This window comes from Gracilinanus agilis, chromosome 2 (genome assembly GCF_016433145.1).
Source record: "Gracilinanus agilis isolate LMUSP501 chromosome 2, AgileGrace, whole genome shotgun sequence".
Classification (NCBI taxonomy): Eukaryota; Metazoa; Chordata; class Mammalia; order Didelphimorphia; family Didelphidae; genus Gracilinanus; species Gracilinanus agilis.
In genome coordinates this window covers 613,363,101-613,389,174 of record NC_058131.1, presented here as the reverse complement: position 1 = coordinate 613,389,174, position 26,074 = coordinate 613,363,101, and the positions used below count along the sequence as shown (strand labels likewise).

Below are 26,074 nucleotides of genomic sequence, written 5' to 3'. Positions count from 1 at the left end.
AACCATTTCAGTATCTTTATCAAGAAAAAGCCCCAAAAGGGGTCACAAAGAATCAGACACAACTGAAAAATGACTAAACAACAACAAAATAATTGGGAGATTGGGAAAGGTCTTTTTTAAAGAAGGTTGTACCTGAGTTGCATTCTGAAGGAAAGGTTTCTGTACAAGAAAGATGGGGAACAAGAACAGAGATGAAAATGGCAATGTCCTTTATGGTAAATAGCTATCAGGCCAGTCTGGCTGGAATGGAGAGTTCTGGAGAGAGGAGATGACAAGAAATAAAACTGAAAAGGTTGGTAGCAAGACTATGGAGTTTTAAATGCTAGACTGACTTCTTAAAATTTTTTATCCTATTGAATAAGTTAGAAACTACTAGAGATCTGGGTTGGTGAAGAGAAGGGGAAGAAAAGGTTAGGGGGGAGAGACTATTGTTTCAGGATACAAGACTCTTAAATGTGAAAGAACTTGGGGAGGAAGAGAAGCAAGAGATTGAAGACTAGTCCTAAGTAGAAAAAAATGGATCAGGAAAAGTGTTACATAACAGTGGAAAATATCCTGAGCTAGAAGGTAGAATATAAGAGTTCTTGTTCCTAATTCTAGTCTTAGTTCCATATGTGATCTTTGGAGAGAGATGGTAGAATGTGGAATCAGGGAACAAAGATTTGAACCTTGGCTCTGCCACTTACTAGCTAGGTGATCTTGGGCAAGAGAGTTTTCCTCTCTAGTCCTTGGTTTTCTTTAAATGAGGTGGTAGAACAAGATTATCTGCAAGGTTGATTATATCTCAATCTATGACCCTAAGAATTCTAGATTCTGGTCTCTCATCAAATTTTGTCAGGCTCTATTGTTCTAAAGTTCCACAACAACCAATTTGTGTCTGGACTACATATGCCATTGTCACACTCTGGCATATTAGAGTGCATTGCAATATGGGATAAAGATGATGAGGAGAAATAGACTGTCATATCAAAACAAGCTAGAGTTAACCTGGAGAAGACAAAGTGAACATAATAGCAATCTTCCAAACTAAGCTAAGCTTGAAAGATTATCATGAGGAAGAAGAGTCAAATGTACTTTAACTCTACAGGGTAGAACCAGAAGAATGGGTAATGAGAAAGACAAATTTAAGCTTGACAAAAGGAATATTTTCCTAATAATTAGAGCTATAAATGTAGAATAGATTGCCTTAGATGGTAGGTTTCTCTCCTCACAAAATTTTTAAAAAACAAAGAGCTAGATCAGTGATGGTGAATCTTTTAGAGGGGTGGGTTAAGTGAGAAATGTCCTCAGATGCCCATGGAGAGGGGGAGGAAAGCAGTCTGACCCTGTCCTTCTGGTTTTATTTATTTGTTTGTTTATTCAAAACCCTTACCTTCTGCCTTAGAATCAACTGATTCTAAAGCAGAAGAGTGGATAGGGCTAAGCAATGGGTGTTGAGGGACTTGCCCAGGGTCATATAGCTAGGAAGTGTCTGAAGTCAAATTTGAACCTAGGACCTCCTATCTCTAGGCCTGGCTCTCAATCCCTGAGCTACCCAGCTACTCTCTGCTCTGATTTTCTAATAACAAACTCTGGTGAATTCTGTGCTGGGGCAATAGAGCACATGCCCACAGAGGGGGCTCTGAATGTACCCTCTGGCACACATGCCATAGGTTTGTCACCACAGGGCTGGATGATCAACCACCTATCAAGAATACTATCTAAGGGAGGATTCTTTTTTTTTTTTTCAATTAAAGACAGAATATCATATTTTATTTTACATACCTTTCCATTTAACACATTTACCTTTTCATGAGACTATTTCCAACTTATCATATCAAAACTGAACTCATTCTTTTTCTCCCACTAAATTCTCTCCATTGGTTGTACTCCATTGCTTTCCTAATCATCAATCCTATAACTTAGAGTGATTTTATTTTTTTTATATTTTGTTATTTTTTTAAATTTAGAATATTTTCCCATGGTTACATGATTCATGTTCTTTCCCTTTCCCCCAAACCCCGCCCCCCCCAGCTGATGCAAAATTCCACTGAGTTTTATCATTGATCAAGATCTATTTCCATATTATTGATAGTTACACTAGGATGATCATTTAGCCTCAACATCCTAAGGGAGGATTCTTACAGGTTGAATCAGATGTCTTCTGAGGACTCTTCTGATTCTATGAACAATTCAGGTAATTTTCAGGTGGAGCCAGAGATTATTATGAATCTTAAAGTCCAGACAGAACAAATGCGACTACAATATAATACAATACAGAAATAAAGAAAGATCTAAGTAATTGGAGAGTCACTATTTATGTCTAGACTACACCACAATAGAAAAAAATCATTCTTATTACTCTGCAGATTTAATATTAGACCCTCCAAAAAAAAAATCAACCAACATGCATATAAATACCTTTTATATTCAAGGCACTAAACTAAGTGTTAGGGATACAAAGATACAGTTGAGAAATCCCTTGCCCTCAAGGAGTTTACATTCCGTTGGACATCCAATCAAATAACTAAAAGAATATACTACAGACAGAATTAGACAATAACAAATTCATCTGGAGGAATAAAAGGTCAAGGATATCAAGGGATATAATGAATAAAAAGTAGAAACAAAAGTGGCCTAATACTATTTAAGATCTCCATCCACAGTACAAAGCAGATTACCATAAATAGCAGATATTAGATTAAAAATAAGAAAGCAAATTAGAAGAAAACACTGGATAGATAAGATTAATGCCTTATGCCACAATAAATTCGAAATAGATCTAAATATAAAAAGGTATACCAGCTTTAAAAATTTAGGAAAGTAAAAGGCTATATATTTCATAATTATGGAAAGGAAGAAAATTCATAAGCTAATGTGGAATAGAAGATCATAAAATCCAAGAAATCATCATGATTATATAAAATCAAATGGCTTTTACATAAATAGAATCAAAAGAAAATATATAGATTGGGGGAAAAATATCTGCTTAAATAATTTTTTAAAAAGTCTTTTGTCTAAAATGTATAGAAAATTAGGGGGCAGCTGGGTGGCTCAGAGGATTGAGAGCCAGGCCTACAGATGGGAGATCCTAGGTTCAAATCTGGCCTCAGATACTTCCTAGCTGTGTGACCTTAGGCAAGTCACTTAACCCCCCCATTGCCTAGCCCTCCTTACCACTCTTCTGCCTTAGAACCAATTCATAATATTAATTCTAAGACTGAAGGTAAGAGTTTAAATAAACAACTAAATAAATACAAATTATAGAAAACTGACAAAAATCTATAAGATTTAGAGATCTTTCCCACTAAACAAATAGTCCACGTTTCAAGGAATGTGAACAGTATGTTAATAATTTAAATGTCTAACAATAGAAATAATAACTACCTTAAATAATGTTTAAAATCAAATATAAGAGAAATACAAATTTTAAAACTCTGAATATTACATTGCATACAAACCAGTAAAGATACCAAGAGATGGGAAAATTCATTATTGGAGGGGCACTAGGAAGACAGGCACTAAAAAAACTAATTCATTACTGAGAGTTGGTTCAATTGTGGAAGATATTTTGTAATTCTGCAACAAAAAAAAGTATTAAACTGTTCTACCTTTTGACACAGATTTCAGTACTGAGATGTCATCTCAAAGAGGTTACTGACAACAGGAAAATAACTATATATATAAAAAAGTTCATAGTAGTAGTATTTATAATAACAAAAAGATGTAAACTAAATGTTTTTCCAATAACTGGGGAATGGCTGAATGAACTGTGGTATACGAATGTAAATGGAATACTACCATACTACAGATAATGAATATAGGATTCAAGAGAAACCTGGGAAGATGCCTGGATATTGAGCCAAGAAAACAATATGGAACCATTCAACACACATTTAAAAGGAAAAGGATCCATATATATAAAAATATTTACAGTAGCCCTTTTTGTAATGGCAAAGAACTAGAAACTAAAGAGGTTACCATCACTTAGGGAATGGGTGAACAAACTGTAGTAGAGTTTCTATGTTTCAAGGAATGTGAACAGTATGTTAATAATTTAAATGTCTAACAATAGAAATAGAAATAGAAAACTGTATTGGAAGAAATGAAGAAACAGATGGCTTTAGAGAAAACTGAGAAGACTTGTATGAACTGATGCAAAGTGAAATAAGCAATATCACAAGAACAACATGAACAATAACAATGGCATTATAAAAAGAATCAGTGTTCACTCAGTGACTACTATGTGCTCAGTTTACTTAAAAATCTAGGATAGGGACTGTATCTGTGATTCTATTGGCTCCTGGTAAGGAACTTCTTTGATGAATGCAGGTTGGTACCTACTCTACAACTTATAATCTTTAAGGGTTGCCTAGCAGTGATGTCAAACTCAAATTAAAAATGGGGGCTGCTAAATCATTCTAGCTGCATACTGACTCAGAAAACAACAAATTAACATTATATGTGTTTTAATATATTTTTACTTATTTTGTTAGATGTTTGCCAATTATATGTTAATCTGGATAGGTAATGTGGCCTGTGTATTTAACATCTCTGGCCTAAGTTACTTGAGAGGTATGGGGATTTACCCAGTCATATAGCCATTATATCAGAACAGAGATATGAACCCAAGTCTTCTTGATTTTATAGCTCTCTCTCCATCCACCATATCAAGCAGTCTCTAAGGTGCCAGACTCAAGTCATTAATGAGTTTAAAATTAGACAGGACACCCATTAAGGAGGCCCTTTTCCGGTTTACTCTGTAAGTCACATTAATGAGTCTTTCTTATGCTCATCTATATGAAAGCTAAGCCTCTTAACTTACTAATCTTACTAATTCAACAGACAGACCTTCCTAAAACATTACCTTTATCATGTCACTTCCCTTTTCAAGAATCTAAAGTGTTTCTCCACTGCTGCTTGAATCAAGTCTAAACTTCTCTATATGGATTTCAAGACCTTCCTTAGTTTGGCCTTACCTTATTCAATCTCATCTTCCATTCTTCCGAACAAACTTCATTTCTTACTATCCCTTCACACATACCTGATTTATTCCTTGTCTATAATGTCCTTCTTCCACCTTTCCACAGATCTAGAGCATATGTAAAATATTTTACAAACCTTAAAGAGTAATATAAGTTTCAACTATTAATGTATTTCTCTTTCAAAGGCAAGAATGAGTCTCGTTGATTACATGAAACATTCTCTGATTTTTCTAGTTATTCACCTTTCTTTAAATTGTACTTATGTACATGAAATTTAATACTTAAGTGTTCTATAATTGCTTCCTATGTGTGAGTTTTACTTGTCCTCCAAGAAGAAAGGGTTCATATCATCTACTACTTCTGGACTCCCACTATCTTAATAGTGCCTAGTAGAGGGCTGGGCACAAAGTAGGTCCTCAAAGAACTTCATCTTCTTTCCTAAGTGACAGACTTTTTCAGTACACTGCCAACAATCATGGAATAGTGAAAAGAGCACTAGTCTTGGGCATCAGAAGACCCAAAATTATGCTCTGACTCTTATGCATGACATTGGAGAAATCGCTTAACCTCTCTAATCTTCATTTTAAAACATGCTAATAATACATGTGAAATATTCTTCATAATGTTGTTGAGAAACTCATAACAGTCTAAGAGGTAAGAGCTAAGAAGTAGCATATAAGGAAGCTAGGTGGCTCAGTAGATAGAGCCAGGCCAAGACATGGGAGGGCCTGGGTTTGAATCTAGTCTCAGATACTTCCTAGAAGCTGCATGACCCTGGACAAATCACTTTTAACCCCAACTGCTTAGTCTTATTGCTCTATCTTCGAACTAATACATAGTATTGATTTTTAGAAGGTAAGGATTAAAAAAAGTAATAGCATATGATATGGTCTCCTATTTCATGGAGGGGAAGCAAAATGTAGGGCAGTTAAGTATTTAAATTGTATGGGATGAGAAAATGTATGTAAAGTGCATTGTAAAGCTTAATTATCTCTATATATGTCAACCATGATCATCTGGGCCCAAGTTTCCTGAGGTACTGAAAATTGGGGTTAGCAATACCTCACAAGTTATAAGGAAAGTGCTTTGTTATGTTAATGTGCTTTATAAATGTGAGTTCTCATTAATCCAAACTTCACTCGATAAGTTTAAAAGGAAGAACAAGTGTAAGGCCTTTTTCATTAAGCTGAATGTGGCAAAAGGAAGACTTGACTGCTTAGCTAATGATGTGGGGCAACAGAAAACACAGCTCAACTGATTTCAAGTACCAGCTCATACTACCTATGCAACCCTGGCCTCAGATCTCTTCTCTGTGTACTAGAGAAGGTCTTCAGGTCACTTCTAGCCCTAAATCTCTGATTCCATGATACCTGTCAACAAAGTCCTTACTGATTACACAAAAGTTGCAAGTAAGTGCTTTCATTAGGTTGTAATATGTAATGGAGAAGTTAATAGTCCAAGTAGAGACCTTGGCCAAATCATACCACCTCTTCAGGTATCAGTTTCCTCCTCCGTAAAATGAGGACATTAAACAAGTTCTAGCCAATAGTACACAACTTGATCTTAATAGCCTAACAAAATGTTGGCTAGGTCTGCAGGGTTTGTCTTGCATGCAGCTTCCAAAGAGAATGGCATTTGGTTTTCCAAATCACACACCTAGGCTGTAAGTGTGTTAACATGCCACTTTCATTGCTATGGATGCCAGTGAAAAAGTCCAATAGTTCCCTCATCATTAGCTGCTCCTGTCTCATAATAAATCCACCAAGCATATTGGTACCTTTGGCATGGATTAGTCACAAGAGGTGAGGCATGAAATAAGTAGGTGGCATGTTGAGGCAGGTTAGCCCTTTGGCATACTGGAGATCAGTGAGGGGCTGTTTATGAGGTCATCAGTGTGAACTTTGCCCAATTCTACTCAGGCCTATTCCCTTCTTCTGTTTTACACACTGTTCCTTCCATACTCTAAAGCCAAGAAGCATAGCTTATAGATTGTTGTTTTTTTCCCCCTCACCTCCCAATTTCTAACACAAGAACTAAACAAGGTAATGTTAAATTTCATTTCAATAAAAATATGCAATAGACATTTGGCCTTTTTCCTCAATAGTAAAGATTAAGTAACTATAATCTATGAGGTAGAGGAAACAAAAAAATGGGCAAAGAAGAGCAATGCCTTTTGGCAAACAATATAACCCTTCAATAATCACAGTCCTTAAAGAAAAAAAATTTCAAAGTGTAAAAATTATTCAGTGAACAGTTACTATGCTCAGTGCTAACTCTATTAACAAAGGATCTTACAGCCCAGCAAATTTGATTTAGTTCCTTTCTTTTCTTTTCTTTAATAAAGCCTGACTTTCCGTCTTAGAATTGATGTAAGATAGAAGAGCAATAAGGACTGGGCAACTGAGGTTAAGTGACTTGCCCAGGGTCGCAAAGCTAGGAAGTGTCTAAGGTCACATTTGAACCCAGGACTTTCTGTCTCCAGGCATGGCTATCTATCCATGAGTCACACTCTATCCATTGAACCATTATATGCCTTTTCTATATTTTTTTAAAGACTGTTTTTCTTTCCCTGGTCAGTCCTAGACTACTGAATAGAACTGTCTCTTTTATTTGATGATTAAAGAAACTGTAGAATCTCTGGATGACCATTCTGATTATTATTCTGCACATCTGTATAGGGACTTTGATTTTGGTGTTTGTTTTTTTTTTAATAAGTAGGTCATATAGGTTTATCTTTTGCCTTTTTCTGCTAAAAGTTAAGAACAGAAAACCATTCTAATTGCAAGAAATATCATTTAGTACTTCAGTGGATTGGTGATGATCATTGTGGGGTTCTCCTTAGACAATATAGATCATTATCTAGAAATACTTTTAATTCCAGGGACTCTGGCCTCTTTGCTGTTCCACAAACAAGATGATCCATCTCTCAGTTCTGGGCATTTTCACTTGCTGTCCCTCAAGCCCAGAATGCTTTCTCCCTCTTCATCTCTGTCTACTGGTTTCCTTGAAGTTTCAACTAACATATCTTCTAAAGGAAGTCTTTTCTAACACCTCTTAATTCTATTGCCTTCCCTTTAATATTTCCTATTCATCCTGTATATACCTTGTCTGTACAGATTTATTTGCTTGTTGTCTCCACCATTAGATTATGACTTCACTGAGGGCAGGTACTGTGTTTTGCCTTTTTGTGTCTCTGGTGCACAGTGCCTAGCACATCATAAATGCTTAATAAATATTTAGTGATTGTGAAAATCCACCCACAATTTCTCATCCAACATGTGTTTTGTCCATGGTTTTTGAGTTCCTCTAAAGAGAGTCTATCCAATGTGCTTAAGTTCCTCTTCTCTTGTCATCATGTGGATGGAGCACATAGGATATTCCTCATTGCTCACTCTTGCTCCACAATCTCAATTCACCTCCTATTCAAATATCTCTCCGATGTTAATCTTTACACCATAGCTATCATGTGATTCCACACTTCTCTTGAGTGATGTACATCTTTAGTCCTTTGGAGATTAGTGTTCTACCACTTACAACTACTCATAGAGCAACAACAGAATGATACTGTTATTAAAGGTAGGCTTTCATTTCAGGAAGATGTGTGGGTTTACTAAAAGCACATAATTCAGCCCACTCTTCTCCCCTAATTATTTCTGGTCCCATTTGTTGTCATTTTGTGGTACTTACCAAAGATATAGGTACTGCTGGACTTTGTCTATAGATCATGTATCTAACTTCATATCTTAACTATATATAGAGAGTTCAGAGATATATAAATATTCTTCATGCATTTGGTTTTTCCTACATGAATAAATAGCAAGTCTGGAAATTCTTTTAAGGGATTCTGAATCTCATCTACAGTATTTGATGTAATTAACACAATGTTATATGCAAAGAGGAGCATGTGGAATGTCTTATCGTCAATCAGGAATGCTTCTACAATTTGGACTCTATATTGGACGCCCTCCATAACAGTGGCAACAACTTTACCAAGTATACAGTTCCCTGTTTATGGCTTTTAATAGTAGTAATCAGAGAGGGGGTTGAACATAGTTTTTTCCACTGCTAAAGCGCTTAAGGAACTTTTGAGTCTAACACATAAGAAAACAACTTGTTTGAAGACAGCCTTTAAGAGGGCATTCTGCTTTATTGAATCAAATATTTTTATAATCCACAAATATAGGATTTTGTATTCTCTACATATTTCAGTCACCTATATAACAATAAGGATATAGACTATTATAGAATAATGTTTATGAAAGCTTGATAATTTTCATCCTATACCTTCATCAAGGATGTGTGTGTAGATAGATCTTTTTGTTTTTTTAAGGCTGAATGTTTATTGAATGGTGTTGGATATGGTGATTTTTTTCCACCAAAAGAAAGCAACATTAATTCTTCACAAGTTTAACCGAAGAATGGTTACCGAGATTGAAGACAACTGGCATAAACTAGTATAGTTCTCCTACACCACAGCTAAGGAAAAATGGAAACAAAGACTAGGAAAACTCACCCTTTACTTGGCCATCATGCTCTCCTCCTTTTTAGGAAACTGTTCCTTCACAAAATCAGAGGTGAGCTAGTTCCATCATCCTGTTTCCTGCCTCCCCACTTGAAACAATGGTCAGAGGTGGGTGGTCTGGTGCTTACAATAACCTAAGCAAAAAGTGAACTAATATAGCTTCTAACATGACTGCACAAAGAAATAAGAGGCTTTACAAAGATGAGTTTAACTAAAGTCATTGGGATTACAGGACAGAAAAGTTAGGTGAAGAAGTTTTAGAAGAATAAGAATCTCTTATGGATGAGGTAGGTGCTTGAAATACTGGATGATATCATGAGTGGTCCCAATGGTGTAGTTTTTGATCTGCAAGAATCTGACGAGCAAGCTGTCCTCATTAGAGAAGCCCATGAACATCTGGGAGAAGGGATTTAATCAAGCACGAATCTGTTTTCTGGGGAAGATGTAGATATAATGCAACTTCCCTGAGCCTTCTAAGCCCCTTTGAAGAACAGCCCATAGAATTTGGACCATCTGATTCTGACATTTGTAGGGACTGGAGTTTACCTGTGGAAAGATCTACTTCTTTGGAAGACAAGTGAGTCAAGTCATCATCTCCTCCTGAAGAGTTACCAGCCTCTGTCCTTGAGCTAGTGGGTTCTTGCATGCACTTGCATGCTAGAGGCCAAAATTATCTTCTGTATTTTCTCAGAGATGGTCGTTTCTATTTCAGAACTGTTTTTGTTTGGCTGAGGGCTCCCCTTATCATTGCTGGGGTGAGAGGATGGAGTGGTTTTGCTTCTTTTTCTATCATGCTCCATGTGGGATGTCAAACTAGAGGGTTATGGACAGCTGCCACACTTTCATTTACATTCTGTAAGAAAGTAACACTGAGATCCCGTTGTGAACTGGTACTAGCTTGTTTTGCTCCTGGAGTAAGAGGAATCCCATCAGTTTGTGTCTATGGAGCATTCTGATTTATAGGATCAGGGGAAAGAATCCACAGCAACCTGGCATTCACCCACCAAAGGAGAGAAAAGGCCCATGTCTCATCTTCTGAAGCCAATGTCGGTAGGCCCACTCAGGCAAGTGGTTGAAGGGATTTTGAAAGGTGATCATGTTATGGTCTTTGTGAAGGCCTTTGCCCTCATAGGTGTTGAAAAGGTTGTAGCCAGGACAAACTATGCTTGAAGTGATTCCCTACTACTGGCCCATTACAGCCCTCACAGATCACATTGGGGTATGCACTTACATGCCTTCTTCTTTTTAATGTAAATCCTGAAGGTCTCTTCTTTAATGTAGAAAACGGCCATGCCTAGCTCCTCATCACTGAAAAAGGCAATCAAGTCCCCATCTTCATTTCAGTAGTACATCTGGAGGCCCCCCTCCCCCAGCCACAGTGTCAAGGCCATTTAGGCCAAGCATTAGAACTACTATTTGCAGGGGTCCATGCAGAGGTGGAGAGCAAATGGGTGCAGCCATGAATGACAGCAGAGCAGCTCTAGCCTAGATAGATCATTCTAATAAAGACTTTGTATTGATGGGAAAGTAAGCACATGGGTTAGTAGTTTGGGATATTTTTTCAGTTCTTTTCTTTTGTAATAAAGTCTGCAATTTTTCCAAATATTTGGTAAAGTCCTGTCTTTCTGATAGCATGAGAAAAAATCTCCAAACTCCTTCAAAAGTGTGCCATCTCCAACATTTATGTAATACTAATTACTTTTTGAAGCTTGTTCATAGAGATATCACTTAACCCTCAAAAAAAAAAAACCCATGAAATAGGTAGGCAAGGTAGTTATCATAATTTGTATTTGACAGATAAAGAAGCTAAGGTTCCAAGAAATTACATGATTTGCCTATGGTCAAACAAAAGTTAATGAAAAAATTAGGACTACAACTCAGATCTCTTATCTTGTAGTTTACAATTCTTTCCTGTAAACTATAGGAAAACTGAATTCAAATTCTAGTTCTTACATTTACACAGTGCTGACTCTGAGCATGTCACTTAAAGGTATACCTCCTTTTTCCTCAATGGAAAATTGAAGACACTTACTTATACTCAAGGTTATATGGGAAAAGTGCTTTTTCACCCTTAAAATGCTACATAGAAACAAATTATTATTAACATTTCACTTAACTAAGATTTTACTATACTTTTATTTTACCAATTTTATTTTTAATATGAATTTATCAACAATGATGAATGTTTCAATAAACAAAAAGCATATAAAACAATGAACTTCTTTTACATATAGTTTCTTTCAGTATATTTATAAGTATATTTAACGTGGTTGTAATAAAAGTAACCTTTTATGTGTGTATAGGTAGCAAAGTAGATAGAGCTCCAGGCCTGAAGTCAGGAGGATCCAGATTCAAATCTGGGCTCAAACAGTTCCTAGTTGTGTGACTTTGGGAAAGTCACTTAAGTTTCCTCATCTGTAAAAGATGCTGGAAAAGGAAATGGCAAACCACTCTAGTATCTTTGCCAAGAAAACCCCAAATGAGGTCAGAGTCATGACTGAAAAACCACTAAACAATAATCTGAACTCCCTCTGAGTATTTTTGTAATGTTTTGTGGATATTTTTCTTTTTTTCAATTCTATTTTTTCCAGATTACATATAGATAAAATATTTAATAATAATTTTCTGACATTTGGCAATCTACTTTCCTTCTCATTCCTTTTCTGTCCTTTTTTTAAAACCTCTACCTTCTATCTTAGAACTAAGTATCCATTCCAAGAAGAAAAGCAGTAAGGACTAAGCTACTAGGGTTAAGTGACTTGTCCAAGGTCACACAGCTAGGAAGTATCTCAGGCTAAATTTGAATCCAGGTCCTCCTGACTCCAGACCTGGCTCTCTATCCACTGAGCACCTAGCTACTCCTCTTTATTGTGCTAAGGACACTTGGTAAAACAAAATACTTCAGAATACAGAAGAAAGTATTTTTCAGGAGCTAAGAAATACTGAGGATGCAAATTTATGTTTATGGATATATTTTAATAAAGTTTTAAATAATTCCATTTTATCATGCCAGAGTGAGAGTGGTTGTCCCCTAAGACTGTACTAGTTTTAAAGGTAATTTTTCATTTAAACCTACTTCCTGAGAAATAGTATTCCATTGCAGAAGCCTTGTGAAGTGCCAAAGGGTCAGTATTCAATATTTTTAATGTATTTTACTGTCTGGAGACCAGTATAAGATTTATGATCAACAAAAATTTCAGACTAGTTCAATGTGATGTAAACCCAAAGTCAGAGAGGCATGGGTTTGAATCCTGCCTCAAGACACTCAATAGCTTTTGGACTCTCAGTAAAATCACTTAACCACTCAGTGCCTCAGTTTCCCCATCTGCAAAATGAAGGAGTTGGTCTCAATAGCTTTAAAGTACCAGCTTTAATTCTATAATCTCATGACACTATAAAACCATTTACTTCTGCTTTACAGAGAAATAGGCATATTAAGAATGGTTTTAATGCAAGTGAATATCAGATAACCATTAGACATAAGAAACTAACGGCTCTCTCTCTCTTCATCAGACAGCCTAACTATAAAGCTTTGCACTTTTCAAGTCTAAAAAAGACTTCAGGGGGCAGCTGGGTGGCTCAGTGGATTGAGAGCCAGGCCTAGAGACAGGAGGTCCTAGGTTCAACTCTGGCCTCAGACACTTCCTAGATGTGTGACCCTGGGCAAGTCACTTAACCCCCATTGCCTAGCCCTTACCACTCTTCTGCCTTGGGAGCCAATACATAGTACTAACTCCAAGATAGAAGGTAAGGGTTTAAAAAAAAAAAAAAAAAAAGACTTCTTGGAAGAAGCATTTAATTCCCTCACTAGAGAAGGTAAGTCACATTAAGCATGAACTACAACAGAAACCTGGCTCTAAGTACAGCACTACTGTCAAGAATTGCTGCTTGATAGTTCCTAAGAGAAAGTCCACTGAGAGGAAAATGACAATTTCTATTCCAGAAATGCTATGTCTCCTTTACCTGCTGGCAAAGTGATTGGCCGCCAACTGTTTCCAACAGGCTAACTCCCAAACTGATGGCCATTAGTTGAGGGGACAGTTTAGGAATTAAGATTCCAAACCACTGAGCTACTTATAAATATGGAGGGAAGTAGAGAAACACACTACTTGGAATGACAGTAAGAAGGCACACCCTGACTTCCATCAAAGCCCTGTTTTCCACTTATAAGAGCACCTCAGCTCCTCTTCTTTCCAAGCCCTTTACTCATTTCCCCTATATAGTACTCTTGCTCATCCAAACTTTCTCTTTTAGTCATCACTGACAAAGATCGCTTTTCTTTCAACTTCAGTAACACAAGTCTGCACCACACAATTTAGCATTAATTACGACCTGACTTAATTGTTCTCTGTTTTGTGTGAGTTTGTTTTGTCTCTTCCCCATCAGAATGAAAGGTCCTTGAGGACAAGGATAATCCACTTCTCAGTTGTTGGCACAGTATAATCTAGCCCAGGGGGGCACATCTAAGAGATACTCAGGAAAGACTTAACTTCTATTATGAAGTTAGTAACACCATCCAACAGGATCCATCAGTTTAATTCTCCTTAAAATAACTCATGCTCTGTAACCATATATTACAAACTGAAGCTAGAATCAAATCAAGGCTGCAGCTATGCAATTTTAGTCTGTTTTATCAGTTGACTGTAGTTGTAACTGATAATACTATTCTGATTGAAGTGTCATGTCCTTCATGAGTCCCTCTCTGATTCTCCGAAGCTGGGAGTATTCCTTCCTTTCTTAACATTTATATTAATTCATCTGTGCCTCTTTTATGGCACTTAACACAGTTTGCCTATTCCTGGGCTCTGGGCCCTAACATTAGATGTCCCAAACATCACATGGCAAGTTTGTGAGAACCAGGCAAATCACAAGCCTGTTTCCTAAAACTAAGACTCTCATAAGACAAAGGAGAAGTCTAGATTCCTTCTGGAAATCTGCCTAGTTTTAGTGATGGGTCCTATCATAGGCTCCACAGTGGAAGTTCTAGAAGCTTTCAAAGTACTGGCTAGTGGGTAAACTATGATCTCCAAACTCTAAATGAGAACCACATGACAAACTGTTCAATTCTTAAAAACAGGACTTTGAGCCAGGAGGCCCTGTTTTGGGGTAGGCTCATTTAAAACACGTGTGCAAACTTGATGATGGCCAATAGGGCAGGGCCTGAATATCAAAATAGCTGTTTCTACTGAACTAAATCCCAAGAGAACCAATCGTTTGTGTGAAATTCAGCTCAAGGAGGTCCCAGGATAATTTTCAAGAAAAGAATTGGCTTCTTCCTCAATTTTCCCTATAGTACTTTGTAGCTCTCTTTTTTCCCTGCGTCACACCTAACACATAAAATTTATCTGTTTACATCAATACTACCAGTGATGGGAACATCCACATCAATGAAACCACTGATGTATAGAATTATCAAAGTATACGTGTTGGCCCAGTGCCTCAAACCTAGAAAGCACTTAGTAAATGTTTGCTGTATTGAATTCAATGTGCCCCATCCATACTTCCCCTCCTCTGGACACTTTTGACATCCTTGAAAGTGTCTTTCTTTTAAAGCATCTGGGTAGCACAGTGGATAGAGTGCCAGGCCTGGAGCTGGGAGCACTTGGGTTCAAATCTGATCACAGATATTTCTTAGCTGTGAGACCCTGGGCAAGTCACTTAACCTTGACTGCCTAGCCCTTACTGCTCTTCTGATAAGAATTGATACTAAGACAGAAGATACAGGTTAAAATAAAAGTGTCTCTCTTTGGCAAAGAACAAGTGTAAACAACTCCTAGTGCATCTCTACTTTGTTCCTGGGGGGGGGGGGGGAATGCAAGTTCAGGTAACATTCAATTTCCAGGTTCAAATCACTAAATTAAGCCACAAGAAGCTAATGGAAGTTTATAGAGTTCAGGATTTTCCATGCTGACTGAGCCCAAGACAAGTCAAAGAGGCAGCTAGCAACACAGCAAGCTCCATTTCAATTCAATACTGCTAAATCTAAACCAGCAAAAAGTCAAGAAGTGCTGAGAACATAGTAGGGAAAAAGAAGAGGAAAGTTGGTAACACTGTTATCTATGTGTCAAAGAATGAAAGAGTGAGGGAAAGTGTTTTTAACGTAGCATTAGTTTTAAAACTAGGCCAAAATTATTGTATTTTTACTGGATGGATATTTACCTCTCCAAGTAAAGGGGGAGGAGAGGCATGTATTAAACATATGGGCTATCTCTGGAGGAAGTCATTGTTTTCTTTGGCTCTATTCAGGATTAAAGTTTCAAAATCAGCAGTTACATTCCTCCTAACCACTGAGTTACTCTTCAGTCAACTGAGTTCTCTTTACTCTGATAACAGGAATGTGATGAAAAACAAGACTTAGGCCTCTGAAATAACCTCTTTGAACAGACATGGTTGGGGTTCAAGAATTCACATATATTATCCAAAAGGACTTAGATCTGAATCTCCGTCTCTCCTTTTTCTTTTTAAAAGAACGAAAAGAATCCATGTATTTTCTAAGGTTGTGTTACTTACAGTACTTTAAAAAAGAAAAAGAAAAATTCAACCCAAGATTTGTGCTTTAACCTTTGGTAGTTCAAATAACAACATCCTCTTTGCTGTCTATTTGAATTAAGCAGAAGTCCTCTCCAAGCCAGGCTCTTGCTGAGCTTGTGTGTCCTACCTGCAGGCAAGAACTGTGAGGGAAGGGAGCAAGCCCAACCAGGTCACGATGGTCACGATTTGATGCTCAGTCCTCCACAATGGCTCAGGGGGAATAAGAAGAGGGGGATAAAAAGAAGGGGCTTAATAAAAGGCAGTTCATATTCTTTTTTTGGTTTTGAGACTGGGTCTTCTTATCTGCCCCAGTCTGGAAGCAGAGTGGTCACTCATAATTCCAATCAATCCCACTTTTTATGTGGTGTTCTGGCCTATTGTTTCTGATCTGAGCAGGTTTGCCCTTCCTTTTGCAACCTGATGGCTCCTGCTCCTAGAAGCTTACTATATTAGTGACATATAGTAAAGGTACCTTATCCATTTAGATCACTGCAGCCCAGAACCCTCAAGCTCAAGTGGCCCACATCCTCTGGCTCCCAAGTAGGCACTGAGAATCAGACATAGTAGAAAGTGACAGACTTGAAATCATGACACTTGATTTCAAATCCATCTTCTACTTACGTAGTTCTGAATAAGTAACTTTACTTAGTATCACAGGAGCACAGTTTTGAAGTAGAAGCTACCTAGTCCAATTCTTTCATTTTACAGAAAAGAAAACTATGGCCTAAAAAACTTTTTTGACTTGTAGGGCACACATATAGTACATGTCAAAAGCCAAAATCTGAACTCTATCTCTCTAAACCCAAATCTAATGCTCTCCTTCCAACATACCACCTCTGCCCTGTTTCCTCCATCCATAAAATGTACTACATATTTCATTTCTTTTCTTAGAAAGAACATAAGCACTTTCTGGCCTCATGGGCAATCACAGCTACTGGTACAGTATTTTCCTAATGATCTAGATCATTGATGGGCAAACTTTTTAAAGAGGGGGCCAAAGGAAAGGAAATGCTCCTCTGTCAGTCTGTTTCTAAGGCAACTCTTTCGAAGTTTCATTGTATTGTATCCTACTCATTGTATTCATCAGATTAGGAATAATGTCACACAGCCAGATAGAACATTTCAGGGGGCCACATCTGGCCCGAGGGGTGTAGTTTGCCCATCAATGATCTAGACCAGTGATGTCAAACTCAAATAGAAATGGGGTCTCTTTGTTGTGGCAAAGAATTGGAAATTGAGGGAAAGTACTCAACTGGGGAATGGCTGAACAAATTGTGGTAATGATAGTGATAGAATACTCTCGTGCTGTAAAATATTATGAAAAGGACTTGATTTCAGAAAAAGCTGGAAAGACTTACAGTGAACTGATGCAGAATGAAATAAGCAGAACCAGGAAAACATTGTTCACAGTAACAGCAAAATTGTGGGATGATTAACTATGACAGACTTAGCTACTCTTATCAATATAATGATCCAGGACAATTCTGAAGGACAAAGAATGTCATCTATCTCCAGAAAAAGAACTGTTGGAGTCATAATGCAGATCAAAGAGTAATATTTTTCACTTTTATTTTATTTGTGTTTTTATTTTGGGGATCTGGTTTTATGAGTGTTCTCTTTCAACAATGACCAAAATGGAAATGTTTTGCATGAACATATATGTATAACCCAGATCAAATTGCTTACCATCTCAGGGAGGAGAAAGGGAAGGGAGGGGGGGAGAAATAGTTTGGATCTTATAACTTCAAAGAACATGCAGAAAATTTTTATTACATAAAATTGGGAAAATAAAATATCTTTAAATTTTTTAAAAAAAGAAATGGCTCTCTGTAGCCACATACTAAGTTAGATAATCATAATTAACATTATCTATGTTACATCAAGTTTTTATTTATTTTGTTAAGCATTTCCCAATTACATTTTAATTTACTTCAGGGTCACACTCAGGAATTTTCCAGGCCCCAAGTCTGATCTAGAATGGGTCTAACAATATCCAACCCAGAAGACTGGGCCTGCTACCTGTTTTTGTATAACAGGAAAAGCTAAAAATGGTTTTTACCTTCTTAAAATAAAAGAGGTTGTTTTTTGCATTTTAAAACATGAAAACATTTTTTAACTAAAAAATGTTAAAGAAATTCTTAACTCAGGTATACATAAACCCTAGGATTTTAGTTTGCCCACCTATGGTCTAGAAAGATCTGCTATTCTGATCACCAATCAGGAATAAATCTAAAGAGCATTTGGAAACACCTTTTCAGACACACAAAAAAAAGCCTCATGTCCTCTTTATGATAATGGCAAGTATCTTCTTTTTGAGAAGGTTACACTATAGACAATGATAATCAGCTTTCACTGGTTCTCCCTAACGGCTTAATTGCTTATTTACTTCTGGCCTCAGGAAATCTGCTGTTGTGAACAATTCTGGGTGCTTTGGCAGGGGAGTGGTAGCTTTCAGTGTGAAAGGAAATATCTCACTGATGTTCTGTATAAGATATTCTACCTAGCTGAACCAGTATTTTAGCAATAGAAACTCATTTAACTGGGATTCTACACAAAAAGCAGAAAAAGCAACTGATATTATTGTTGTGACTCAAATATCATCTCCTCAAAGGATCTCAATGATTCTCCCAGTTAGAAGTAATCTCTCCTTCCTATAATTCTTATAGTTGTTTTCCTGTGACTTTTTAAAAATCAAACAAACGGGGAAGCTGGGTAGCTCAGTGGATTGAGAGCCAGGCCGAGATATGGGAGGTCCTAGGTTCAAATCTGGCCTCAGACACTTCCCAGCTGTGTGACCCTGGGCAAGTCACTTGACCCCCATTGCCTACCTTTACCACTCTTCTGCCTTGGAGCCAATATATTGACTCCAAGACCGAAGGTAAGGACTCCAAGAAAACCAAATAAATAAATAAATAATGAAATGAAAGCCAAACAAGCATTTATTAAGCACCAACTTCACTAGGTACTGGAGATACAAGTATAAAGAATGAGACAATTGTTTAAGGCACTTATAATCTGTCTTAGTTCTTACTAGTGTAGATTTGGGGATTTGGATAAGGAAGTGAATACCAAGCAGGAGAAAGGAGGGAAAACTGGGAATTGCTCTGGGGTAACTGGCCTGTGGCAAACTAGGAGACATTTTCTAAAACATTTCTTTTACCCAGATGACAAAAAATGTGCCATAATCACCTTTATAAAAAGACTTATACAAAGCTTTTGGGACAAGAATTCACTACTTGACAAAAACTGCTGGAAAATTGGAAAACAGTATGACAAAAACTAGATCATGAAGGGTGATATCATTAAGCAAATTAGGGGAGCATGGAATAGTTTACCATCAAATCTATGGATAAGGAAAGAAGTTATGACCAAACAAGACAGAGAACATTATGCGATATAAAATAGATGGTTTTGATTACATTCAACTGAAAAGGGTTTGCAGTCAAGGTTAGAAGTAAAACAGAAAATGTAGAGAAGGGGTAATTTGGCATTAAGTTTCTCTGATAAAGTCCTCATTCCTCAAATATGTAGAGAACTGGGTCAAATTTATAATAATACAAGCAATTTATCAACTGATAAAAAAAAGTATTGACAATATGGAAATGTTTTGCATGACTGCACATATATATCACGTATTTATCAAATTGCTTGCCTTCTCAATAATGGAGAGGTAGAAAAGGGAAGGAGAGAATTTGGAACTCAAAATTTTAAAAAACAAATGATAAAACTGTTTTTACATGTAACTGGAAAAATAATAAAAGAGAAAATCATCTCAGTATGTCCCTTGGTAGTTAATAATAGGGTTCTACACATAGCAAACAATCAACAAATATTTATTGAATGAATTTCAGTGATCTTTAGCTATTCCTGTGGATTGCCAACTTAAGTCCCATAAGGAGAGTCTGGTATCAAATGTGATAGAATATCTGACTTTTTTTTTTTTTTAAACCCTTGTACTTCGGTGTATTGTCTCATAGGTGGAAGACTGGTAAGGGTGGGCAATGGGGGTCAAGTGACTTGCCCAGGGTCACACAGCTGGGAAGTGGCTGAGGCCGGGTTTGAACCTAGGACCTCCTGTCTCTAGGCCTGACTTTCACTCCACTGAGCTACCCAGCTGCCCCCAATATCTGACTTTTTTGGAAGAAAAGTCTTGCGTCCATTTCCTCCTTACAGAAGCTGCCTCTGCAGGACATACATTAGATAGATTGTTTTTAGTAATTTTCTACTTCATTTAGTCCATAAAGTCCATTAACAGAGAGGAAGGCAAAGTACTGTACTGCTCCTGACAAATCTGACCTGACCTTTTTCTACTTTGAATCATAAGTGGTAGCTTTCCATCACATTTATGTCAAAATCAAAATAACATTTCTAATGACAAATATGTGTTATCCACCTCCAGGGAAAAGAACTGTTGGGAGTCAGAATGCAGATCAAAGCATACTATTTCTCACTTCAGTTTATTTGGGCTTTTATTTGGGGGTTTTGATTCTATATGAGTATTCTCTTATAACAATAACCAAGATGGAAGGATGTTTTACCTAAGACAACATGTATAACCCAGATCAAATTGCTTACCATCTCTAGGACGAGGGGGGGGGAGAAGGAGAGAGATAATTTAGGTCTTTTGACTTCAGAAAACTTATGTGGAAAATAGTCATTACCTATAATTGGTAAAATAAAATATCTTTAAAAACAAAAAAAGCAAATGTCTGTTGAATTGAACTTGTTTCTCAGTGCTGTTCTTCCAAAAAGCTAAGACCTTGGATTTTGCATGGTGGCATTTTTTGAAATAATCAAAGTCTCTGAAGCCTGAGTTCAGAAGCTGAGTTCAGAAATGTCTACCTATATACAGTCTTCCCTAGAACTTACTGTCAATTTCCTACCACATCTCCTGGCTACCAGCTGGCTGATATATGGGTTAACTCTGTACAGTTATCCTGAATTTCAGAAGAGAATATAAGAACTGATATTAAATGGTTTTCAAAAATGACACAAAACACAAGATCTCACCCACCTGGCTGCAGGCTTTGAACCATTAGCCTTTCCACTCCCTCTAGGGGAAGCAGCTCTCTAGAGTCATCTTGTCTTTCTGTACTTGCTTCTGTCCTAAACCCACTGGCAATCAGAAAAAGTACCATGGGTTTCCCTCTGCTGTGTATTGCAGCAGGCTCAGGCCATCTAAGTTCTGTTCTCAACACTGCTCATGACCCCTCTGCTCTTCCTTGTAAATTTTTAAAAAGAGGGGGAGGGAGGGCAGCTGGGTAGCTCAGTGGATTGAGAGCCAGGCAGAGATATGGGAGGTCCTAGGTTCAAATCTGGCCTCAGACACTTCCCAGCTGTGTGACCCTGGGCAAGTCACTTGACCCCCATTGCCTACCCTTACCACTCTTCTGCCTTGGAGCCAATACACAGTATTGACTCCAAGACGGAAGGTAAGGGTTTAAAAAAAAAAAAAAAAAAAGAGGGGGAGGTTCAAAAGAGTGCCAAAACATCACTTGCCTGCTAGTTGTTTCATAGGGAACACACTAGAAGAATTACCAACAATTATCAATGGCATATTTCAAGCTTCTCAGATCCTTATTCCTTCTTATGAAAACTATAAAGAACTAAAGGTAATCCAACCAGTATCTGTTCAAGAAACCAGCCCCCCCCCCTCTTTTTTTTTAAAAGAAACAGTAAACCTAACCAACCTTAATGCCTCACTTTTAAGCCTATCTGGTTTGTTCCTACTGCTCTGCCTTTCTTAGATATTCCTTATCACAGGCAGGGGCAAGAACACAGCTCAAATGGAGAGTCCAGTTCTGACCTGCCCTTCATAGTTTTGAGTATGGTTAGAGTTACACATTCCTATAGGGCCATGCTTCTCAGACCAAAGGGGAGTGAAAAGGGGGGTGGGGTGGCCTCCACTGGATTCTAACTCTCAGAAAGCCATTGGACAAATTTTTGGCAGCAGCAATCAGTTGCTCATTCCCTGCTAGGTTACCAGCTATAGCTTTGGACTTGCTTCTTCAGATAGCAATTCACAAAGCAATTCACTCCTGGTCTTTAACTGAGGTCCACCTGCTTGGAAAGTCAGTGCTGTGAGTGTTCTGTGCCCACTTCCACATTGCCCTTCCTGACACCTGCTTGTGTCCACTAAGCCCTGGAGCCATCACTACAAGTTGTAAACAAGAATTAATACAGTACCCTGGGAATTCAAAAGAAAGAAGCTCTCACAGAGAATCAACCCCTTTTAAAAATGCAATACTGTGATTTTGTCTCTGGTAGCCAGCCAAATAAAAATGGAAGAGGAGGAAAAGATTTCACTATTGGCCTTATTCTTCATTTCTCTCCCCCAACCACCCAAAATCCTGTCTCCATAAAGTGTCATAGTCCAGTTCTCTGGGATCTGTAGGAATACCAGAGCTATGTCAAAAAGAGGTGACACGTGGGAGAATTCAAAACAGCCTATGACTAGAGTGGTTTTGAAGGTTAGGATAAGGAAGTGAGGATCAAGTAGGGGAAAGAAGGGAAGACAGGGAATTGCTGTGTGGGAGCTATCCTGTCACAAACTGGGAGACATTTTCGAAAACATTTCTTCTACCCAAAACATTTACAAGCTCCCTCCCTTATTTGTTCCCCAAACACAGAACACAAAACCAATTGCATTACCTGTCTAAGACCCCAAAGGAAAGGCATCCTGCAACAGCATCGTCCACACACTTAGGTTTAGAACAAAAGGCTCTTAAAAGTTAAAGGTCTTTAATAACCATGTCCTGTCTAATGCAGGCAGACTGTGGCTGCAATCCTATTTAAATTGGGCTTCCTTAGCAAAGAATATTAAGTAAACAGTACTGGGACCAACCAAGCAGGCTCCCTCCCTCCCTCCCTCCTGCTTTCCTCATTCCCCCTTCCCTGCTCTGTCCCACCCCCCACATTCTCGTGACATCTTTCAGACACAGCAAAGCCCAAACCATTTGCCAAAAGGGAAATGACATCAGTTCAAGTACATTAAAAAAAAAAAAAAAACTTCAGACAGCTGCTGCAGAACACCACTTTGGATGTGCTGTAAACTGAAGATGCCCAGGTAGCTGCCAGCCCTGGTTCTGCTAGAGAATTTAAGTCTGCAACATGACAAAGTCAGAGGCTACTTCTAGTAACATTAGCTTTCCACAGTTCAGGGAAAATCAAGATATACCTTAGATAAAGTTTCCAAATGTACAAAAAGCCATCATATCTCTGGATAAGAATAACATTAAGAGTCATTGTTTCTCCTAAAAAAATAACATTAAGCAATAGTTTCATGGAAACCTCTCCCATCATATTTCTAAGAAGCGAAGTGCAGCATTCTTATGGTAACATGGCAAGTCTATCACTGTTACTAGCCCTACCCCAACCTTCCAAAAGGCTGGTACAGAGATGGCCATGAGGAAATTAGAGAGTAACTTATCTCTACCAGTGTCTATACAACCCAGACACCAAAAACTGGGCTCCATCTGTACACTGACTTCTGAGATCCTTTCCTCCCCAGGGAGCTCCTATTTCATAAACAAACTGAGCCTGTACAAGATGCCAATGTCTTTCTTCACTTGCCTTACAAGAGGTACAGCAAGTCCCAACGTAGCTTCCAAGTGGCCAGGAAAACAGACTAAATTTAACCTGTATGTTGCTTCTGAAAGATTCACAATCTTAAAGATTTCTGTGTTTCTCTTCTCAATCTAATTTTTTTCATCCACGGAGAGGGATCTTTACCTACCACCTCTGCATGGCAGTTACCTAATTTTGTCCTCTTATTTCCACCTCACTTAATGTTCAAGCCATACAAGCTTTGCTAAAACCCAAACTGCCCATCAGTGGCAACAATGATAGCATGAGACAAGGATTCCTATAGTTCAGCTAGGACTAACAGACAGAATCCTTTCTATAGATATCAGACCTCCAAATAAGCTTTACAAAACCCAAATTTGTTTTCTTCAAAATTTCCAAGTTCCAAAAGTTCTTTTGCATTCACCACGGCACACGTCTTATATTCCTTTATGATATATACTATAAATTATCATCAAAATATTTTATTTTTTTTTGAACCCTTACCTTCCATCTTGGAGTCAATACTGTGTATTGGCTCCAAGGCGGAAGAGTGGTAAGGGTAGGCAATGGGGGTCAAGTGACTTGCCCAGGGTCACACAGCTGGGAAGTGTCTGAGGCCAGATATGAACCTAGGACCTCCTGTCTCTAGGCCTGGCTTTCAACCCACTGAGCTACCCAGATGCCCCCCCATCAAAATATTTTAAAAGGGTCTTCATGATAGTAGCACTGTACGAGGTTCTATGAAAGTAAAGGCAGTGTACTTGAGTACTGATATCCCAATTTCTCTTTGGGGAAATGAACTATATCTAACAAATTGTGGAAAACTCATAGGCCCAAATACAGCACCATATTCCTTAGAGGTATGAAATGAATGATGATGATAATCTGAAGTATAATATGTTATTTCTCACTTTCCAAGAATAATCATCAATTAGTTGTTCTAGGTACCACTCAAAACAATTCAGTCAATATTCTTTGTCTTTAAATGAAATTGTAAAAACTAAACTGATAGTACTTTATACAAATTGCAAACTATACCATCCACACGCCAAAATGATCAAAAAAGCTATGGAAAACATGGGTGGTCAAACTATATTTCTGGAGTGGCAAAGAAGTGGAAGCTGAGGGGGTGTCCATCAATTGAGGAATGGCTAAACAAGTTATGGTATATGAATATGATATCATACTACTGTGCTATCAGAAATGATGAAGGGAACTATTTCAAAGAAATATGAGAATTACTATATAAACTGACATACAGTGAAGTTTATATAGTAATTCTCAATTTATACAATAATAACAATATCATAAAGACAAACAACTTTGAAAGACTTGGGAATTTTTATCACCAAAATGACCAGTCATGATTCTAAAGGGATCATGATGAAATAAGCTACCTACCTTCTGGCAGAGAAGTGATGGCCTCAAAGTATAGATTGATTATACATATTTATATAAGATATAATTTATTTATAATATACAAAAACTAACAGAACAAATGTGGGAATTTGGTTTGCCTGACCCTGTCTGTAACAGAGCTTGGTTTGGTTTGGTTTGGGGGCTGGAAGGCTAGAGAGATAGAAGGAAGATTTTCATTGATTGAAAAAAATTCAATTTTATTTTAAAAATATTCTACACATACACACAAAAGAAAAGAAGGGTTTTTAAAACACTGACAGTCTTAAGATAGGAAAGGCCTGACTGACAGAAAGCATGCCTTATTACAGCAAATATGAATTCACCTTTTGCTACACCATATCTAGTTACATATGGAGTCAGTTTGGGGAATTCACAAGACAGGATAAACATCAGCAATTTCTTATCTCCTGAAAAAAATGTTCCTTTATGTAAGAAATCTGGGCTCATACCCATGATGTGCCAAAGGTAGGTCACATCCTTCCCCAAATAACTTTAGTCAGCAGTCTACCAAACTGTAACAATGCTAAATCAACTACCCTCTTTTTAAAGGAATATAAACATGGAAATATCACCAAGTTGAATTATATCCTACTGAAATGTAGCAATTTTACAATTACTCATTACCCCTGAAATATTTCATAGGCTTACTCTTGTAGTCCAGTTCAGCTTCTCTTCTCCCTCAGTTCATATCACCCTAAACAAAACAGTGATAAAAATGTTAACATTTAATTTTGTATTACTATAAACTACCTATGACATACTGACCAACTTCAAGGAGGTACACTTATCTTTTCATTATGGCATATATTCCTTTAAGTCTCTTTTGGTTAAAAAACAACAACAATGTATGAGAGCAACTTCTTATTATAAGAGGATTTATTATCTCAACTTTGGGAAAAATATAGTATTTGGTGACTAAAGGTCATAACACTAAGAAAAATTAGAAGCCTCACAAAAATGGATTATGCTGATGGAGTCAGGAAAAAGAGTGGGACTGAACCTTAACAGTCCAGAACCAGGATCCCAAGCTTGCTATTCTGTGAAACTTTTAATATTTGAAAGAAAAGAAACA

At 37.5% G+C, this 26,074-nt stretch overlaps 1 protein-coding gene across 2 annotated transcripts in view; it reads right to left on the bottom strand.

The window, feature by feature from the left end:
- WBP1L (WW domain binding protein 1 like) overlaps window positions 1–26,074 on the bottom strand; it is a 70,966-nt gene that overhangs the window by 29,755 nt on the left and 15,137 nt on the right. The window contains exon 1 of one of the 2 annotated variants that reach the window (XM_044665528.1): window positions 22,669–22,905. The exons of the other annotated variant lie outside the window; for it this stretch is intronic. Coding sequence (XP_044521463.1) covers window positions 22,669–22,695 — 27 coding nt within the window. The 5' untranslated portion in view covers window positions 22,696–22,905. Of the gene's footprint in view, window positions 1–22,668; window positions 22,906–26,074 lie in introns of those variants that run through there. 2 annotated transcript variants of the gene reach the window in all.